The sequence below is a fragment of the Gorilla gorilla genome, chromosome 16 (genome assembly GCF_029281585.2).
Source record: "Gorilla gorilla gorilla isolate KB3781 chromosome 16, NHGRI_mGorGor1-v2.1_pri, whole genome shotgun sequence".
Classification (NCBI taxonomy): domain Eukaryota; kingdom Metazoa; phylum Chordata; class Mammalia; order Primates; family Hominidae; genus Gorilla; species Gorilla gorilla.
Genome location: NC_073240.2, coordinates 37444851 through 37462254, shown reverse-complemented (window position 1 = coordinate 37462254; position 17404 = coordinate 37444851). Strand labels below are relative to the sequence as shown.

The following is a 17404-nucleotide window of genomic DNA, read 5'->3' as shown; positions in this document are numbered from 1 at the left end:
GTTAGAAACAGAGGGAAAAAGAAGTGAAAGGCATGAAGTCTAGGAGTGCTTACCACAAGGGCAGCCTTCCTACTGAGTTTAGCTTGCCCAGTGAATCCTAAAGCTTCAAATCCTTTCATTTAGAGTCTGAACATTTTTAATTTACTCTCTAGATATGATAGGAAACCAAGGTTGGTCCTATTGATATTCTAGAATTGCCACATTCTGCCTGCAATAAACTTCTGGGGCCAGCCTGTGAGCTTAACACCGTTTATAACCCCATTTCAGTACACAAGGAACTCCACAGTCACAGCTGCTATTAGACCCATTAAATTTATTAGTGTTAGTCATTTGCAATTGGTAGCAATCTCTATTTTATTTTTTCCCTTTCCAAATGAAAATAATGGGCCTTTTCAAGAAAGTATAACAAAATCTTGCATATCAGTATGCAACAGTAATAGTTAATGTCCTAAAAAATTGCTCAGACTTTTTCCTGGAGCAAGAAGTAAACAGGAAAGGCAACTGGCATTAGAAGATGCCTCGCTGTCTGCATGAAAGCAAGATCGGCAAGAGATGATGAAGTGCTTTCACTGCGGTGTCACAAAGGGATGGGGCTGCCCACCAGAGCTTCTTCCAGTGTCAGTTCAGTGAACTTTGGGAAACTTCCCTCCCTGACTCCACGACAGCGCCTCCTTGAAGTGCAGTAATGAAAGCATTTCCCCTGATTTCCTCTCTTTTCTGGCTTGTGGCAGCAAAGAAGAAAGACCGTATCATCTGCTGGCTGATGAAAACTTGAATAGCTGTATACTGTCACCAGATCATTTGGAGGAAAAATGATAAATGCCCTAAAGAAAGCCCTGGGATGCTATATGTAAATCTGAGGTAAGAAGAGCCAATAAGGTCTGTGACAACATTAAGCCAGTTACTAGCAATGAAGCAATTATATGCACAACGGAAACAATCTACAGTGACAGCTATAACAAAGGCACAGGAAAGTGGGCAGGAGACTGCTTGAAATAATCTGAAATATCTAGTGTCCTGAGCAGAGAAAAGTGTGACCTGTTCCAGAGCTTGAGGGTCAGAAAGAGCTGGAATTATAACTGGAGACTGAAGGTCTCTATCATACAACTTTCTAATTGTTAAGTGCCTTAGCTTTTAGATGTGCCGGTGAAGGCGTATCTTATAAAATGACTGATGGCAAAAAATCTCAAAGTAAAATGCAAGCATTCTGAATGAAAACAAGGGGAAGGAAAGTAACAATGAGAGTGTAAAAACTATCCATGAAGTGATGGCATCTGACTTGGGCCAGGGTGCTGAGAAATGGGCATACACACTACTTGCGGAAGAAGAAACTGCTACAATCATTCTGTGACAGGCAGTTTACAAATATGTAACCATGGCCTTAAAACTCTGTGATCCCTTTGACTTGGAAAGTCTATTATCTGGATATTATCCTAAAGAAATATGTATGGATATGAAAAGTGATTTAATGAAGTGTTCAACCACCACCACCACCAGCACCAGCACCACCACCACCACCATTTCTTAGGTGCTCCTTATGTCCTTCACAGGAGAAAATGTTTATTCTGGATGCTGATGGAGGCCTCAGGTGCGGGATGGAGTTGGGAAATGAATAAACACTTAAAATTTCTGTGGAAGAGACAAATGCATACTTTTTGAAGCACAACACATAACCTTTCTTTGCCTCTAAAATAACTTTAGAGATGAATTAAAAGTTCTGAAGAACTGGATGGTAGAAAAAAAATGCATATGTGCAAGCTACCTTTGTTTCTGTTTGTTTTAGGTTACTAGACAACTGGATAAATGAAAATGTCTTGGCATCATGAAAACAGTTCTTTTAGTTGAATATTAAAAGGAAAAAACAGAATTATCACAAAAGTCACATCATGGTGCAGAAGACACAGGTGCCACAGCTTTATGCGTTTATAACGCAGATTCTACAAGACAGAAGAGAATGAAAATGTTGACTGAGGCTATTGTACTTTCCATGTCTTAACTCATTTCACGATGAGGATGTTCATTACAGTGCTATTTATGTTGACCTCCTAAATACCCATTACAGGTGACTGGTTAAATAAATTCTATTGCCATATAATGCAAGCATTAGGAACCTACTACAAAGGGTCACATAGAGCTATATTTATAGATATGAAAAACAATCTCAACATCCTCTGAGGTAAAATACACGTAAGTATTCTACAGTATATACAGTGTGATGCCTGATATGATTTGGCTCTATGTCCCTACCCAAATCTCACGTTGAATTGTGTTCTCAATTGTTGGAGGTGGGGCCTGGTGGGAGGTGACTGGATCATGGGGTAGTTTCTAATGGTTCAGCACCATTCCCCTAGTGCTGTCTTCTGATAGAGTTCTCACAAGATCCGGTTGTTTAAAAATGTGTAGCACTTCCCCGTTTGCTCTCTCCTGCTGCCATGTGAAGATGTGCTTGCTTCTGCTTTGCCCTTCCACCATGTAAGTTTCTGGAAGCCTCCCCAGTCATGCCTTCTGTATAACCTGTGGAACTGTGAGTCAATTAAACTTTTCTTTATAAATTACCCAGCCTCAGGTAGTTCTTTATAGGGGTATAAGAACAGACTATTGTTAACAATGCTAATAGTGTCAATGTAAATGAATTGGGAAGATAATGATGTTACTTTTGTTTATCTGGAACTTTTAGATTTTTAGAATTAATGTATTACAAAAAAAGAAGCACAATTTATTTTAAATGAGTATTTTTTAGAAATTAAAAAACTTTCTTCCACAAGAAAAAACATATTTATCTGAGCAATTGTGAGGAAAATAAAGAATATCTCCAAAGTGGGGCTGATGCAGGGAAAGACTCATCCCAGATATGGACCTGCAAGACCTAATAATTCAAAATGGAGAATTCCTGTCAGCAGGTTGCATTTTCAGGGGAAGAGGACATATTTGTAGTACAGAACCCATGGCCTGGGGCATTTTAAGCCAAATTCTCCTTTGTTCACTTGGGAGCACAGACAAGAAGACGCGCCTCTCCTCTTACTCCTTCTGCGACTCCTCAATTGCTCCTGATGTCCCTGAGCCCACTGCTGGGGTCCTGCACCCCTCGATGCATCTTGGTGGGATGGAATGCTTATTCTGCTCTCGATGAAAGCCTTGGACAAACACTGAAACCCTCAGGCAACTCAAAAACCACTGAATGAAGTGGATGTGTGGGCAGCTGCTTTTACTGGGCATAACAGGAACTCCCTATCCCATCCACTCTCACCCCCAAAGAAATGCAAAAGCAAAGACAATTTCATAATTTTTCTGGATGGGTTTCTAAGCCTTCTGAACTGTTGCTTAGGGCATTAGGCAACCTATTTGGTTAGGTTTAACAATATTTGTGAAACTGTATGTTTTAAGTTATACTGAGAAGTTTAACAGATATTATACTGTATTATGTTTAGAAAGGAATCTTTCTCCACATGAAGGTCAAAACTTACAAATAACATAGTATGAATAAGTGTACTGAATACACACTTTCTTCTTCAGACAACATTAAAAAGATAGATTTCATAGCTTAAATAATGCTCAGAAATCTTCCGAGAAGAATTCCATTAAGTGCAAAGGTGATATATTCCTTTGTAAAGGGTGTTATTGCCTTTACAAAGATCTGGAGTGATGGTGGTGAAGAAAAAGACTGTTGCAGGTGCATAAAATACATTGACTTGCTTAAAAATATTCTAACTTGTACATGCATCAAGATCATGCAATCAACTTCTGCATAAATTTAATCAGCTTGCCTTTCCTCATCTTATGAATGAGGAAACTGAGGCACAGAGAGGCAAAGTGGCTCGTCCAGTTTAGAAACTTCCTTTTTTAAAATGAAAAGATTGTCCCCAATAAAACAAAACCAGAAGCTCAGTAAAACTGTTGAAATATCACTAGACTATTTCACACTTTAGCCACATGCTACTATCAAGGCCAGAAGCTACTTACAGCTTTGGAGGTAGAGGGTGTAGGGGAGGGAGGCCGTTTATATCCTTATATACCAGTTTTCTAGCCTGCTCTGAGATTAGTATCACATTGATACAATCAGAGAAAAAGGTGCTGGTAGGAGTTTTAGCCTATGAATAGTAGTATTATACAGTAGCCCACTCGTACCCAGTGGGGATACATTCTAAGACACCCATTGGATGCCTAAAACCATGATAGTACCAGACGCTATATGTACTATGTTTTTTCCTATACATACATACGTATAATAAAGTTTAATTTGTAAATTAGGCATATAAGAGAGTAACAATAAAAAAAGAACCATTATGACAATATACTATAATAAAAGTTACATGAATGTGGTCTCTCTCTCTTTCTCAAAACTATCTTATTGTTCTATACTCACTCTCTTCCTGTGATGATTTGAGATGATAAAATGTCCACATGATGAGATGAAGTGAGGTGAATGACTCAGGCCTGGTGGCGTAGCATTAGGCTACTACTGCTCTCCTGACAGTAGGTCAGGAGGAGGATCATCTGCTTCAGATGACCCTGGGTCACCGAGCCAAGATGAGGTGGATGTCTAGATGTCAGGAGCAGAAGATGTGGCTGCTAACAGGCGGGTAGTGTACACAGCATGGATGTGCTGGGCAAGGGGATGACTCATGAGTGGGCAGGATGGAGCGGGCTGCTGTGAGGTTTCATCACGCTCCTCAGAACAGTGCTCAACTTAAAACTTACCAGTGGTTTATTTCTGGAATTTCCCATTTAATATTTTGAGATGGTGGTTGACCACAGGTAACTGAAACCTTGGAAGGCAAAACCTCAGACTAGAAAGGGACTACTGCATTTTGTATCTGATTGATAGCAAGCGAGAAAAGAGTTTATGAGGTCTCGACCCAAGTGGCTACAACTCACTACTGTCAAGAGTTAATACTACCCTCATGTAAGGGCTGCCATCACCATATTACATGGCTGGATTTTTGTTTAATCTTCAACAGGCTAGCAACTGCAACTCACACCATCTTTCCATTCCTGGGCCTCCATAACCCTAACCGTTATTCCCACGACGTAAAACAGAGCACAAATTTAAGGTGACAAAGCTCTGGTTGGTAGACGTGAAGTATGTGATGAGAACAGGACCCTCTGAGTACTGCACAGCCATTATGAAGTAACTGACCTATATGAAACTGCTACCATGGTTCACAAATTTATTGTCAGGTTCCAGCCTCTAGCTGTTCTCTGATTGTTCTAAATACTTGACAAACTGAAGCCTTTTCACTTTCCGTTGAAATTGCCTCATCTCCCTGTCAGAGCGCCATGGGGGACTCCATTACTTTTCTGACTTCTCTCCCCTCCTGACAAGTCATTTAGCTGGCTTCTTGTTGTGAAGGCTGTCCATGTCAAATTAGCCAGGGCCCCTATTGTCCTTATTACCACTCGAAAAGCCATCATGAGTAATGCTACGGGGTCCCTCAGTTGTCATCATTTGTCAGAAAGAAAGGGAGTGTGGTTACATATAGCTGACAGGTAATTTCAGTGTCTACAATTACCCCAATTAGTCTTGTCATAAACAATTCGATAAATGCACACCAATACAAACAGATAAACACACCAAGGTCTCTCACTATTAATGCTGTGTAATGGGTAAATCAGTGATATGATGCTATATTTTATTTATTTTTTTAAACTATCCTCAGCTGTGAGCTGGCACTTGCTACCTGGTCAGCACAAATTGTACTATCTACTTTCATTAGCTCATCACCACAAGGAAACTTGAAAGGCTGTGACAAAATTCATTTAGAGAGAGAGGGAAAGAGCAGATTGTTATAACACCTGCTTTAGGCAAGGATATAACAAAGGTTTTCTTTTTGTCAGTTCTAAGCAACTATGGGCTTTAAAGTTCACTATTTTGTGTTAAAACACCAACATATGAAATATGAGAGAAACAGGGAGTTGAAAAATGATCTCCACACTGAAATTAGATATATGATTTGAAAACAAAAACAAAAACAAAAACCTACTGCCAAATGTGCCAGTCAGCAACCATATATTTTAAAACAAGATTGTGGGCTGGTAATTTCACATTTAAGATAATTACAGTTCTCTTCAACTAAGGATTCCCCACTCCCTTTTTAAAACTGTACCTTAAAACCATATAAACCAATAAAGCTCACCATGTTCGGTGTCAAACTTATTTATCTACTCCAGTCCTCATAGGAATTTGTTGACTAAAGGCATCAACGCTTCTCCTTGCTGGACTCAGCACAGAGGTGATAAAGACCTGGTAAGTGTGGCACACTGGTTCTCTCCCATATTCTCCAAATACCAGGGAATGAACCTGTTTTAACACAACACCCTCTAGGAGCACTCTTCATTTACACTCTATATTCAACCCTGAGTAAAACGCCCTTAAGTTCGCTCTTGTGATCCACATAAATAAAGGCTCAAGATTCAACATCTGTAGCGTCCACTGCACCCTGTCTGTTTGCTGACCGCAATCTTAAGTGATGGCTGAAAAACCCAACACGAGGATATTGTTGTAGGAAATTGCTCTTGGCAACTATTTGTTCAAGCTCAAGATTTTTTTTTTTTTTTTTTTTAAACCAACACTAAGAACTCACCAGAAAATAGGACAGGTCTCCCTAATGAGTAATCTATTTTAGCACAGTCTTGTCTAGGCATGACAGTTTACTGAGAGGCTTGAAAAACTCGTAATTACCAGTGTTACAGGGCAATTAATGTATATTACACTGCACTACTCATGGCAGCAACTGTCATTTTCTCAATAAAAATGAGTACTCTTCAGCTAAAGGTGACATTAATTGGGACTTTAATGACTATGCAGAGGAGCTGAAGCCAAATATGAACAAAACAGCGATTCAATGAGCGACTTCAGAAACGAGAAAATTGTACTAAAATGAGATTAATTGCTGTTTAGAAAAAGGAAAGAACCTAAAAAGCTATTAAATTGCAGGGTTTGGGTGCCCGGGTGATGGTTGTGATGTTAATCTTGCATTCTCACAGCAGGCAAATATTCACTAAATTCAGAGCCTTTTGACAGCAGGAAAAATCATGTATGCTTAACTTCAATCCATCAAAAATATATTTCAGCTTTTATCAGTGTTCTAAATACTTCTGCAATTTCAAAAATTACTGCTCCATTCCTTGGCTGTCATCATGCAAATGTGAACACTGTCAATATTGCTATGAAAAATTTCCCAGCTTCAAAAGGCCTACTTCAGTGATAAAGAAAGAAAAATGTGAAGATTAGAATTGCAAAACACACACTACTAATATAACAGAAATCAAACAATAAGAATTTAATGTTTAAGTTGTGGAAACTGCTAAAATAGAAAATGATGGGGTGGGCCTTTTTTTTGGTAGAAAAATCAAAGAAAAATAATTCTGAAATTCTTTCAAGGCGTGTAACTTTACGCTTAATTAATCATCCCCAATAATTAGGACAGAATTTTGCAGCTTGACTTCAGGTACTATAATTGTTAATACTGTTCTCTAGTTTCTAAAGGCCTTTTAATCCTTCCTTCTACGTTCTTCAAAAACAATTATATAATTGTTTTTCTTTATGGCCTTTTCAAATATCGTGATGACTGTATATACAAAACATAGCACTTACTTTGACATGTAAGGGGGATAAACATATTTGATAACTCTGAAGTTATATATTCCCTTACTTGGCCTTTTTTTTTTTTTTTTTTTTAAGAGAGACCATCAACTTAGTATTTTTGTTAAAGAGGGAGTTTTCAAAAGAGTTATATTTTGGACAGAAATGTAGCATGCACAATAGCTGCCCCATAAAAAGATTAGGCCTGACTTCTGAATACTGTGCACTTTCCTACTGCATAAGCAATCCTGTTTGTTCTCCATTTTAATATTTAAAGAGCCTTCTCATCTACAGTTTAGGTCAGGGCTCAAGACACATTAACAGCCATATAATTCTGGACATACTCAAGAACCACATCCACTAAATGACAGGGGGTAGTGAAATAGTGTACTTTCCATCTTCAAATCAATGATAAGCCCTGTCTATTCTAAAAATCCAGAAATACAAATCACCTGACCTCCATTATGAAGACTGGTTATTGGCCACTTGTCTGCCAGAATATACTTAGAGGGCCACTGTGGGAGAAGAGGAAGGAATGGAGAGAGAAACACATGCATACCCATGCATAAGTCTGTACAAAACGGCAGGATATTCTGCTAAGTTTTATCTTCTAGCTGTTTTATTCACTATAAGCATGCTTTCTTACGTTTTGAACCCAAACTTGAGTGTAATCATCTTTGCAAAACAAGTTGCTTTCAGGGTCCAGCATTTCTCCAGTATTACCTGCTCCTCCTCTTCTTCCAATTTTCCCTTTTCTTGTATCTAGACTTTTATGTTAACAGCACAATTCTTCCCCAAGAGTCTAACAAATGTTCTTTTTAGTCCTTTTTTGGGGGGTGAAAAGGGGCTTTTGTTATTCATTGTGCCATTTCAAAAACCAAGCTTCTCTTATACCTCAAAAACAGCTTTATTTTAAAGACAAAAAATTCACCAAGCTCCCCCTAAAAGTCTTTTCAGGCAGAGTCCTTAGAGAAGACAGGTGCCTTTGGCTAAATTATCTCCACTGACAAACCATTCACATAAATTTGCTTTTTTTTTTTTTAATAAAAAAGTACATGTCAATAGTTTGATTCCATTTTGTCTATGCAAATACCATTGATAAAAATTTCAATGGAAGTTTTCAGGGAGTGGAAGAGTTCCAAGCTAGGTATTGAAATGGGACTCAGGAATAGGATACTAATTCACCAAACTTGCCAAGAATGATCTAACCCGGTAGCCATACAAAGGCAACTGCAAACCATCTACATGATCCCAGATAATCCCTTATACTGTATCTCTAGGATCTCATCTCCATTCTGCAGTTTACTGTGAGAGGCTCCGTTTGGGGCTCCAGGTTTCCCATTTGCAAAATGGGAGCAACTTTGTCATGCTAAATTTGCTGCCTGTGAACTAGCGCTGAGCACTTGGCAGACACCACCAGCTCCAGGAATGTTAACGATTGGAATAAACCTTTAGGAGAGTTCCTAAAATGAATTTATTTGATACTGTTGTTCAATTGCTGAAATTCTTTACCCCTCACAGTTGCCGCAGTGGTGCTATGAGAAAAGGTGATCACATTGAATCATGCGAAAGGCTTGCACAAAAAAGCAGGAAGCATTGCTCTTTCAGCTAAGGCTGAAATTCCATTTTTAACCTCATTATTATTTTGCACAAATATCATACGTCTCTCTTCCAAAATACTATTTAATAGTTTAAATTTCTTATTCAGGCCCCTCCTAAGATTGAAATGTACCACAATGCCCATCAATCTCACAATTGACAGACCATGTTTAAGCTGGGAATAGTGACAAGTTACAGGGACTTTTTAAAAAAATCAATTCCAGGAGATTAGTAAGATGCGTTTTTAGATACATACCCTCAGAACATTATAAACTCAGTGAGAAGCCAAACTGGAATATCTCAAGTTTGGAAGATGAACAATATTTTGATGTGCCAAGGCTAATACATTATATGTTTCGAGTCTTACTATTAAGACCTGTAGCAACTGTTTCAAGAGATGAGTAGAAATGAAACAAATGGTAAATGTTTATTCAGTCACACAGTTCTGAAAGAAAACAACTGTTAATTTGCATTAGCTTGGGATCACTTAGCAGACTGCTTTTTAAGAGCTATCACCTCTCAGCAGCCCATAAAACAGGAAGCTTTCATTCACATCCCTTGTACCTGCTCCAGCAATATGATATTTCATTTACATTCATTTTCCACTCACTACCAATATTCAACAAATTAAAGTCACTTCAAAACAGATAGCGTTCTTTGTCATTGGGAGGAGAAAGTCAGTGCAGACAGATGCAGCCTCATCTACTTTATCTTCTGAAATACAAAGTTCTAGAAAGATAAACTTAAGGTATGTTTTGAGTCATCAATTAAACATTGTATTTAATATATCTTTGGCATAACCAGGACAGTTATCCTGCATAAATAAAAATTTAGTGCCCTATATTTATACGCAACAGAATCTAAGCTATTTAAATGAAGGTAAATCATTTTTATTCATCAACTTTTATTTCGAGTTCTGGGGTACATGTACAGAATGTGCAGGTTTGTTACATAGGTAAACGTGTGCCATGGTGGTTTGCTGCACCTATCGACCAATCACCTAAGTATTAAGCCCAGCATCCATTAGCTATTCTTCCTGATGCTCTCCCTCCCCTGCATCCCCAACAGGCTCCAGTGTGTGTTGTTCCCCCACCCATGTGTCTATGTGTTTTCATTGTTCAGCAGCCACTTACAAGTGACAACATGCAGTGTTTGGTTTTCTGTTCCTGCATTACTTTGCTGAGCATAATGGCTTCCAGCTCCATCCATGACCCTGCAAAGGACATGATCTTATTCCTTTTTATGGGTGCATAGTATTCCATGGTGTATATGTACCACATTTTCTTTATTCACTGTATCATTGATGGGCATTTGGGTTGATTCCACGTCTTTGCTATTGTGAATAGTGCTGCAATGAACATACACATGCATGTATCTTTATAACAGAATGATTAACATTCCTTTGGTTATATACCCAGTAATAAGATTGCTGGGTCAAATGGTATTTCTACTTCTAGATCTTTGAGTAATCGCCACACTGTACTGTCTTCCACAATGGTTGCAAACAGCAATTTTTTTTTTTTTGTATTTTTAGTAGGGATGGGGTCTCACCATGTTGCCCAGGCTGGTCTCAAGTTCCTGGCCTCAAGCTATCCACACACCTTGGCCTCCTAAAGTTTTGGTATTATAGGCGTGAGCTGCTGTGCCTGGCTCTCAAATTAACTTTAGAGTCTTCCACCTAGGCAACATTGTTTTCAGGAATACCTAGGAATTTCCATGGCATTAAGAGATGAATTAAATCTCTTCTCAACCACATGTATGCCTATTTTAACTCTATTAGTGCCATATATATATATATATATATATATATATGCTTTTATCAATAAAAATGGAATGAAGTTCTTGGTAAAAGCAAACATAAAGAACACTTAGTTAAGTAGTAAACATATTCATTTTGTGGATATTGATCTAAAATTTAAAATACCTAAATCAATCAGACTGGGCTTCCCTTACCCAGTACCGTCTAAATGTTAGAGGGTTATTCATTTATTTTAATGTTTCAATACAAAAATATAAAAAATAAAAGGGGAGGTTTTGGCATTTCACATTAGCAAAAAGACAGATGCTTTTTCTTGTCCTACCTATAATTTTGTTTGTTTGCTTTTTTACCTCTGAGTTGTCCACCCAACTAGCCCCACACCTCCACCCGCTGATCTCCATGGCTTTTCCTAATAAGTTTTGTAGGTCTTTGTCTCCCTTTTCAGCAGTTGAGTTATAAGGTTGGCCTCTTTTATAATTATAGTATAGCTATATCTTAAAAAGTTTCGGAACTGGCAATTCAGTGAGTTAAAATGGGAAGATATTTTTCAATTGGCCAAACAGCTAATTCTTAAAACTGCCCTTACTTGGAATGAGGGCAGCTGGATCAAAACAAGTCTCCTCCCAGACTGAGCTCAAGCCACTGCCTCAGTGCTCCCTCCTGCTGTACGTTAAGTATTGAGCTATCAGCAACGTCACCCTCCATCCCACACATCACAGACTGTGAGCACCTTGAGGGAAGGAATCAAACTCATCCTTGGATGCCTGGTACATAGTAAATGCTGAAATCCTGGCTCTGACGCTGATGAATTAATATTGGACAAGTCACTTTATCTTTCTGAGCCTTTGCTTTCCTATCCATTAAAATGCTTTCAGTTTCCTAGAGGAGTGGTTAGCTCAAACAAAGTAATGTATATGGAGGTGCTGAATAAATGCAATGGATTACTACAGCTGTTGTTAATAATTAGCATTTGGATTTATAGAGTAAAATTGCACTGTTTCATGGGACGAATGAGGGAGGTTCCTAATGGTCTCAACAGTTTTTTGCCATAAGGAACATAAAAAATGTAGTTCCCTAAGAATTTTAAGATGACAGTTATACCCACATAGGTTTTTTGGTTTGGATTCATTTCTTCTTCCCCTCTCCTGTGCCCCTACCACACCACCACCGCGAACCAACACATAAATCTTTTCTAGGCTCTGGATCCTGCTCAGGAAGAAGTGAAGTGCTCAGGTGACTGGGTCTGGAGTTTCAAACAGAGGCATTTTCATTACGGCAACACAATGCATTTGCAGAAGGTATCCTGGCTCTGCTAAAAGGCAGGATTCTGCTGAGGTGGCCAAAAGGTCGGGGGACCTGGTTGGTGCCCTGTCTCCCACCTCCAGCATCAATGCCCTTTCCTTCTCAGACTTGCTGCTCCTTCAGAACCTGTGTCCTCCCTTCACTCAATGGCCTGGTGAAAATAACATAGATAGGAGAAAATCAGCGTGAAAAAAGAACACTTGGACAGGTAGGCCACCTCTCTATGATTGTTTGGGAGCTAATAAGCTGGCCTTGACAAAAACACAGATGTACTTTTTTGTTTTTGCTTTTTAAAAGAAGAACCACTGTTCAATTATTGATGCAATAGCATCCCATTCCTAATGTTCAGATCCGATCTAGCGGCAGACAGCCAGCTGAGTTCAGTCTGAATTGTGCCACAGACTTCATAAGACAGCATTTATCTAGTGTAGGATGAATAATTTCCACAGACAGTGGAATTATTTGAGAAATCTATAAAAATAATGAAACTTCAGAAACCTTGGTGAGCTTAAATGCTACATGGGCCACATGTCTCCAGTTCCCTAAAGGACAAAAGGCACTGCAGGTGAATCCAGGGCAGGGCATTATTTTTAAGTCACCAGAGCAATACAAACACATTGTTTGCTTTAGGTCATCTGGTTTGTCTTAATCACAAGCTAAAAATTCATTTATAATGCAGTATACAAATGCCATGTTTATATCAGTATCATATGCTGCTTGCTTGAAATCGTATACATTAAAATTAAGAACAGAAATCCAAGTTAATGGTCTAAGACAACCAATAACAAAACCACTAAATTCCAGTTGTCAAACATCATTTAATATGTATATTTCTGGGGGTTTTTTGGAACAGTAATTATTAAAACTTAAAGCGATACGAGTGAGTGTTTATGACTTCCTATTGAAAAGCCCAACTTAAAGAGCATTCATTTCAGGTTGAAGAAAATCACGTGGCCGTCTCTGTGCGATGGCCTACTGACTTTATATCCTCTTGTCAAACCTCAGCAGTTTTATTTGTAGTGATACATGCCGGAGAAGGTTGGAGGTTAAAGTTGATAGGAGGGGCAACAGGAAAATCAACCAACTCCTTTCAAGAGATTATAAACCTTTAGCATTTTGGGTCTGTCGGCAGTTTCTGCAAACTTTACAAGTCTGTGGTTGGTGATGTTTTTAAAAAACTGACCCTCAAATCAGAAGTCACATGGATCTAGCAAATGCACTTTTGCTTTGAAATAATCCCAAGTGGTGAATGTACCCCCCAGTTGATGGCTGCACGTTTTGTTTGTTTGTTTGTTTTTACTTTTTTGGTACCTAAATCTAAAATGGAAAAAATATCTGCTAACTTCTCAAGTATCTGAGATCTTGGAAAATGAAATTACTAACCCGAATTCACTATGTGGTTCCAAAAACAGGGAAACAGCTGTTGTGAGAGAGGAAAAAAAAAAGGAAAATGAAAAGGCCTCTGCTGGAGGCAAACTTTGTTGGGCAAGGAGACAGTTTGTTAGTGCACCGGTTTCTGTCCTGCAGAAGTGTTCGGATTCTTAGCAGTGTCACACTGAAAAGTGAGACATCTGGCTATGGCATCTATGCCACAGCACAGAATTATAACAAAGTCACAAACTAAGACCCGGCAATGACTGCAAAACATCTCATCCCGTATCTATTTACCTCAACTTGGCACGCACTGGTTTACTTACAGATACTTTCCATCAAGTACTTCTAGTTACCTGTTGTCAAATGTGTATTATGTGGCAGGCACTATGTATATCTAAGCTCACTCAATCTTTATAAGAATCCAAATTGTGCCCATTTTACAGATGAGTAAAAAAAGAGAGAGAAATTGAGAGATTTGCCCCAGTTCATACAAATGAGACCAAATGAGAACTGTTATTTCCCACTGCCACTCCCTCAGACCTGTGCCCTTTCTACTCAGTTATATTGCTTCTTGGGTTGTAACGAATGATTAAATAACTTCTAGACTATTTCCCTTCATGGTTAAATTTTTAAAATCCTTATTAGCTGATTTTAACTCACAGTGTAGTGTTATGTAGCAGCAAGGGAACAAGACTCAGAGTGAAAAATCCTCAGGTCTTGTATTAGGTCAGCATGTGGTTGGCTTGGGGGTCTGATAATATTATTGGCTGCCACTAATTATTAGGAAAAATGTTTTGGTATTCAAAGAGTTCTCTATGTCAAAGTGGTAGACAGCAGTTATATAATACTAAGTACTTGTGAAATTCAAACAATTCCTACCATAAATGTTAATTCATTTCTGTTTTTAAAGATTTTACTCAACCCACTGATTAGTGTTCAACATTGAGTGACTTAAATCTCCCTGGGCCTTGGTTTCCTCACTCATGAAATTAGATTATATCTATGAGAGATCTTGGCTAGCTCTGAGAAGACTAAGTCTGTGATTTTCTAAAGAAAACTTCTGCTTAATTCTAATAAATGTGCTCATAAAGCTTTTCAAGGAAATAAAGACACTTACCTTTATGAATGAAAGTTAAGAAAAGAAACACAACTTTGAGAAAAGTTCACTTATAAAAAAGAGCATGGAATAAATGAAAACTCTAGGCCAACTGAAGCCGTGCAACAGCCGCCCTTTTTTTGGGAGCCCTTGCAGCTGCAAATAAATGCTTTAAAAATAAATTTACTTGGGAATGACCTGAAAGGCAAATTATTTTGTCACCCAGAAATGTTTGTTACAAGTGTTACGGGAACTATCAACTTTTATTTAGAGAGATAATATAACAAACATTTTCCAAACATTGCTACTTATTGTTTAAGATGAGGAAACACATGCTGGTTGAAACTTTTTTTTTTTTTAATGCACTAACTGCTGAGAAATTTCCAACAATTTGAAAATGTTTTTGTTATTTACAAACACATTTCATAAAGATTCCTGGTAGAAAATGTTTCCTCGCTCCTGTAATTCCAGCACTTTGGGAGGCTGAGGCAGAAGAATCGCTGAGCCCAGGAGTTCCACACCAGCCTGAGGAACACTGTGAGATCCCATCTCTACAAAACATAGAAAAATTAGCTGGGCATGGTGGCATGCACCTGCAGTCCCAGCTACTTGGGAGACTGAGGTGGGAGGGTCACTTGAGCCTGGAAGAGGGGGACGCGAATGCTGCAGTGAGCCATAGTCCTGGGCAACAGAGTGAGACCCTGTCTCAAAAAATAAAATAAAATAAAATAAAAAGACACGTTTCCAACTTTTAATGATACCTTGTTTTCTTTTACTCACAAAGTAGCAGTGTGTGTGTGTGTGTGGAACCATATATTTATATATGATATGCATATACATGTATGATATGCAGGTAACAGTTTTGTTTTGTTTTTGTTTTTGAAATAGATGAAGCATTAAAACAAAGAACATAGCACACCAGAACTCAGAACCACTCAGTTCAATTCCCGGTGCAAATAAGTGGGACACTAAACAATGCAAATGATTTAAATGGTACTGAATATAAGGAATGTAACTACTCCTATCATAAATACCTTTCTTTCCAACCTAAATTTAACAGAAGTGGACAATACATGTCCTTAATATCCCATATATATTTTCTCCACTTCCATGTATCTGTTTTTGTTCCTTTTCTATTTTGTACTTGTATTTCAGTAATAACTTCCCACTTGGCCTCCTTCCTCTGTCTCTCTACTATTTCCACTCCCCAATACAGACAAACAAAACAAACTACCAAAAACAAAGAGCCCCACAAACCAAACACCTCTAATTGGTCTTCTACATGGTAGCTTAATAACACTGCCACATATCAAATGAATTATGTTAGCAATTTGCTCAACAAAACTATCAGCGCTGCCCCAGAGACACTGAAGTCTGTGGTGTCACAGGAAGCTTTTCTTTACCTGGATCCTGTTCCTTTCGCTCTAATTGTACTAAAAACTGTTTTTTGTATATATTTCTGTGTCCTATGATTTGAACAATTTTTCATAAGTAGTATTCTTTTTTTTTGGAGATGGAGTCTCACTCTGTCGCCCAGGCTGGAGTGCAATGGCGTGATCTCGGCTCATTGCAACCTCTAACTCCTGGGTTCAAGCAATTCTCCTGCCTTAGCCTCCCGAGTAGCTGGGATTACAGGCGTCCACCCCACGCCTGGCTAATTTTTGCATTTTTAGTAGAGACAGGGTTTCACCATGTTGGCCAGGCCGGTCTTGAACTCCTGACTTCAGATGATTCACTCGCCTCGGCCTCCCAAAGTGCTGAGATTACAGCCACGAGCCACTGCACCCAGCCTCATAAGTAATATTCTTAAATGAGTTAGTTTAACTGATATGAATCAATTCTATGCTTACACCCTAAGAGTATCTAAAAGTAATATATTCATATTTATTGATAGATGCCTAAAATCAATATCAATAATATAATAATATTACAGATGAGGAAGAAAACTAGTTAACAGTTGTTTTGAAAGTTCAACAGACTTGTCATTTAGAGTTCTCTACAGTGAACCATGCATATTTTTGGAAAGTAATAGTTGTTTAAAATAATAATGAGGCCAGAATTAGATTATTCAGAATGTAATATATACCAAAGTTGAACAAATGGTTAATTTAAAAATATATATAATAAGTTCATTCTCGCCAGCATCATGTCTTTAAAAGTTCAGTACTTATCAAAGAGTGGAAATTTAATGGAAAATAATGACAAATTTATTATCTTTTATAGGGTCCTGGGCTGATAACAAATGAAGTGTTTAACTTAATATAAATATTTTAATGGTAAAAATGAATCACAGCCCTACAAATGCTTGGAAAAGTGCAATTTTTTCCCTCTAGTTTTATTATAATCTATCAGAAACCTCTGATGTTTAAACTGTATGTATAACCCTGGCTGGGTTTCCATTAAGATGCATTTATCATAATCTGCTCACATATATACTCTCAAATATACAGACAATAAGAACATCACCACTTATTCACCCTTTCTGCTTCCTGGCTTATGGATATATACAAAAGTGATTGCAAATAATGATATTACAGGTACTCAGCTGCTTCTGGGATGTAGAAAGCTAGACATGGCAGTATTCAGGTCAATGGCCATATATCAGAAAAACTTCATGCCACAGAGATGTCATATAGCCAAAACATTCATTGTCTCAAATTACACATGGGCTAATTAGAGCTGTACACAAAAC

General features: G+C 38.2%; 1 protein-coding gene across 6 annotated transcripts in view; it reads right to left on the bottom strand.

Annotated features, from left to right (window-relative positions):
• The window catches only part of CDIN1 (CDAN1 interacting nuclease 1), a 230925-nt gene that overhangs the window by 48021 nt on the left and 165500 nt on the right, over positions 1–17404 (bottom strand). The window contains exon 11 of one of the 6 annotated variants that reach the window (XM_019011231.3): positions 15104–15263. The exons of the other annotated variants lie outside the window; for them this stretch is intronic. Within the exon in view, the coding sequence (XP_018866776.3) occupies positions 15119–15263 (145 nt within the window). The 3' untranslated portion in view covers positions 15104–15118. Of the gene's footprint in view, positions 1–15103; positions 15264–17404 lie in introns of those variants that run through there. 6 annotated transcript variants of the gene reach the window in all.